The sequence below is a fragment of the Wasmannia auropunctata genome, unplaced genomic scaffold (genome assembly GCF_000956235.1).
Source record: "Wasmannia auropunctata unplaced genomic scaffold, wasmannia.A_1.0 LD336078.1, whole genome shotgun sequence".
Taxonomy (NCBI): Eukaryota; Metazoa; Arthropoda; class Insecta; order Hymenoptera; family Formicidae; genus Wasmannia; species Wasmannia auropunctata.
The window spans coordinates 553067-557425 of record NW_012026812.1 but is presented as its reverse complement, the minus strand read 5'-3'; the positions used below and the strand labels follow the sequence as shown (position 1 = coordinate 557425).

General features: G+C 44.7%; 1 protein-coding gene across 1 annotated transcript; it reads right to left on the bottom strand.

Moving 5' to 3' along the window:
• Positions 1-96: 96 nt before the first annotated feature.
• Positions 97-2393, bottom strand: LOC105449078. Its single transcript, XM_011688074.1, has 4 exons — positions 2304-2393; positions 1849-2196; positions 1299-1649; positions 97-1146 (listed from the first exon to the last, which is right to left on the bottom strand). Exons 1-4 carry the CDS (start codon positions 2391-2393, stop codon positions 97-99), a joined length of 1839 nt encoding a protein of 612 aa, XP_011686376.1.
• Positions 2394-4359: the final 1966 nt, after the last annotated feature.

Sequence of the window (4359 nt, the reverse complement as noted above, 5' to 3'; positions counted from 1 at the left end):
TGCCTCCTGTTATCTAAGTATGCACATATCCAACGCAATGCCGAGCACGAGAAATTCAGGCTTCTAAGCTTCTCGGTCAGTATAAGATGGTCCACATTATCGAACGCCTTTGTGAAGTCCAGAAAGATAGCCACCGTTACCTTCCTTGTCCGCAGCACGTCTAACATTGTCCAAGAATCCGATCACCGCCGATTGAGTGGAATGCCCTCTAGGATATGCCGCTTGATAAGGATCCAGAAAACCATGCTGTTCCACGAATCGCGTGATTTGCTCAGCAGCGATACGCTCCATCGCTTTGGCAATTGCACACATAACCGAAATTGGCCTATAGTCGGCAAGTTTCGTAGGACACTTCATCTTTGGTAGCGGACAAACGACCGCCAACTTCCACACACTCGAGAATACTCCACGTGAGAAACAGAAATTGAACAGATGCGTCAAGATTGGCAAAATGCAAGGCAAAGCCGATGCAATAAGCTTTTGCGAAATGTTGTCACAACCGATAGCCATGGACTTGTTTCGTCGAATAGCCGAGCAGATGTCCCGCGGGGTGATGTCACTCCAGTAAAATTTAGTGTCCCCATAGATTTCTTCACCCAAATAGATTTTATTTACCGACTCCACTTGTTGACTATTTGGCGCTCCAGAGAAATAGTTATTGAGTTCCTCAACCGGAAAGAGAAGCCTCACCTCAACGGATCTTTGTTTAATCAGGCCAAGATGCCTTAGCCTTTTCCATAGTGCCCTCGATTCACGGGTATCATCAAGAATTTTATTATAGTAAGCACTCTTTGCCGCCCTCACCAGCATGCGTGCTCTATTTCTGAGTGTCTTATATAGCTCATAGTTTATATCCGTTTTGTGTCTTCTCCATCTTCTTCGCGCCAGATCTCTCTCTCTCATAATGGCTTTAATGTCGGTAGTTAGCCATGGCCCCGGTAGATGTTTATGCTGTATTGTTTTAAGCGGAGCATGCCTGTCGTAGCAGTGCATCAAAAAATTGTTGAATAATTCCATCTTGCCATCTATATCGTTTGTCTGATACACCTCGCTCCAATTACATGCGTTCAGTTCGTTGATGAAACTGTCTACATTGAAGTCTTTGAAATCTCTGACCTTGATAGTCCTAGCGATGTGACGTTGAATCTTGATATTATAAGAAATTTCGATTAGGTTATGCGCCGAAAGAAAGCAGACATCTCGCTGTCTAAAATCTACAAGTTTGTCCTCATCATCTATAAGATGAGGTCCAATAATGTAGAGGAATTCCGAGTGTGGTGCGTAGGTTCAAAGGGTACCAAGTACAGACTAGACGAGGCAACGAAGGACCGAATCTGCTCGGCGTCATACGAGTTTGCTAGAAAAGCATTGAAATCGCCTAATATCACGGCATGCTTGTAGGAGGCTGACAGATCAGAGAAAACATCGAAGAAGTCCGATAGATACCCGCAGTGAGGCGGTCTATAAACAACAGCGAGAAGTAGCCTACAACCAGCTCTCGGCGAGATTTCAACAAGCAAGTATTCGGGCTTTCCGCAGAAAGTCCCCTCAGATCGCCGAACAATCCTGCAATGCAAGTTATTCGCCACAAAGACAGCTACACCGCCTCCACCCTTGCCCACTCTATCACCTCTAAGCAGCTGATACCCCTGTAAGGCAACTGAATAATCAGGAAGCGCAGGCTTAAGCCAAGACTCAGAGAGACAGATAACATGATATCTATTCTTTAAAAAGAAAGACCGAAACTCATCAAGATGCGCAGGTAGCGACTGACAATTTACATGACATATGCATAAATCCTCGAGTACAGTTTCCTTGGAGTGCTTAGCCATAATTAGTAAAATTTACTTTGCCTATGATCCTCCGTCGTAGAATAGGGCAATTTTTGCTGTCCAACGCAGAATGTGCCGTGCTCTCGCCTGATGACCATCTCTTGCAATTTCCACATACTGGACGACCCCTTCTATCCTCACAATCTTTGGTTTCATGTTCACCAGCACAGTGCCCGCACAGTGCCACCAATTTGCATTTGTTTGCAAAATGACCAAAAGCGAGGCATTTGTAACACTGCGTTACTCTTACATAATCAGTGACTCTGCAGACAGAGTAGTCGATAAAGATATGCTCTTCCTTCATCAAGACATTACGAATCTCCGGTGTTACCTCGATTACGCAACTAGTCGTTCTACGATCCGTCTTATTTAGAAATATATACACAACCTTCAAATGAGCGGTATCAATATTTTTTGGATCCAAGTTTAAAGCAATTATTTCCGTTCTTAATTCGTCCTTCTTCAAATCACTCTGACACCACGAACGAGTAGTCTCGGGTTAGGCTTGCTACCCTGCTGCACCGTTAGTCCCGCCTCTTCCAGGGCTGCTGAATCCTTCATCTTGTTTAAGTCCACGGAGAGCGCCTCAATGCGTATGCCATTATTAGGAGCCGCAATGCAATGCTTTTAATTTTCAGATTATACTCTGACGGTTTAAGAGCCCTCTGTAATGCCTCCCTGGTGGCGCGCGAAGAGGTAAATTTCTCGGTTGCATCACTTCTGGGAAGTATGACTAGGCTCTCGGATTGCAATACCTCGAGCGCCTTATCTCGGTCCACATGTACTTTTGGCCTCTCCGTTGCAGTCACACTTGCGAACGACCGAGCAGCGCCACTCTTCCTCGGGACGACCATAGTCGGCTCCGCCTCTTTCGGTGGCCACGAGGCCCGCAGCTCCGATACAGCTTCACTTACCCCCCTCTTTATATCCTCCACCGACAACGGGGCGGGAAACGAGACATTCCCCAACATCGCCTCACTCACCGCGTTCTTAATATCACCCACCATGATCGGGGCCGGAGGCAAACCGCCTCCACGCAATACATCACTGATCGCATTCTTAATGTCTCCCATCGATAACGGAGCCACGGACGCAGTTTTTTCAAGCAACGCCAAATACGCATTCGATAGCTCAAGGAAAGCGTCCTTACAAAACCGAAAAGCGGATTCGATATGCGCCCTATTCGATACCGTTTCCTTACTGGACAACAATGCTTTTAACATATGATCGTTATGCTTATTTAATGCTTGTTTTAACGCATGAATTCTCTGAGCATCCATGACAATACTCGTAGATTTGTTCATCAAGTTATACGCGCTAGAGGACCGTCTCGGTGGTACGCTTTTTGTTTTGTTTTTGTCCTGCTCATCGCCGTCAACAAGCATACCGTTTGTTCCCGCGGTGCCGCCTTCCGCCATATTCCCAACAGAGCCCCACAGCCGCGCTGTGGCCAATCAGATACCCGGGCGCATGCGCATAGACCACTAGGCCAGAAAATCGTCCGAATGAACCAAAGCGATCCGAGTCCTCCGACTCAGAAAAAAGTTGCGAGAAATGACCACAGCCTCCTTAGATGACTGAACGCTCGTCGAAAAGTCAAACAGAAAGAGCTTTGACATACCAGGAGCTGCAACAAAGTCGCCCCGCAGGGCAGAGTGCGGCAGTAAAAGATCGACAAGACAGAGCTCACAAAGACACGTCCGCACGATACTCACACAGCAGAGAGAGAGAGAGAGAGAGAGAGAGAGAGAGAGAGAGATCGTTATTTATTGAGCGCTCTAGAAACATCGTCTTCTCAAGCGCTATACAACCATACAATCCAAATTGCATTACATTATACAAAAAGCATTTAAATACAAATAATTTCAACTAGAATAATACTACAACTAATAATAGAACAATACATAGAAAATAATAGATAGAGATAATAGAATACTACAGATAATAGAAATAGTAACTAATAACAATCATTAGAATTAAAAATAAAAATGAAATAGCTGTACAATAATATAAAATATAACGAATAACAATAATTTGTATTGGAGAATCAATGAAATTGTCATACAAATGCTAAACAACAAGATACGTACACATAAAATTTGAAAGAAAAAACAACTACATATTTTCCGACTACAAATTGCCCGCCTCATCGAAAAGATAGTTATACAAGCTGCTTTTGAATGCCGCTAGAGAAGAGGCACGGCGTATGCTCTGTGGAATCGAGTTCCATAATTCAGCTGCATAGCAGCAAAACGCACGTTTATAGAATTCTGTACGGCACAGAGGCAGCACCAAGGCATCATCAGGAGCTCTGGTGGTACACCCAGCTCCTCGCTGCCTAAATTTAAAATTGGTGAAGAGGTATTCCGGCTTTGTCGAGGACAAAATAGAATATGTTAGACAACCCACAAGATACATACGCCGCTCCTTCACCTTGAGCCATCGAAGGTCCCTATAATATTGAGAGACATGCTCGTCCCACTTTATATAAAAGATATACCTGAGATCGGAAGAGCACACGTCTGAA

Excerpts from the sequence above, each read along its gene's own strand:
- LOC105449078 (XM_011688074.1), bottom strand. The coding sequence starts at position 2,393 with ATGAAGGATTCAGCAGCCCTGGAAGAGGCGGGACTAACGGTGCAGCAG. Across the intron at positions 2,197-2,303 it reads TACTCGTTCGTGGTGTCAGA|ACGGATCGTAGAACGACTAG; the intron begins GTGATTTGAAGA and ends TTTCTAAATAAG. Across the intron at positions 1,147-1,298 it reads CCTCGTCTAGTCTGTACTTG|ATTCAACGTCACATCGCTAG; the intron begins GTACCCTTTGAA and ends TATAATATCAAG.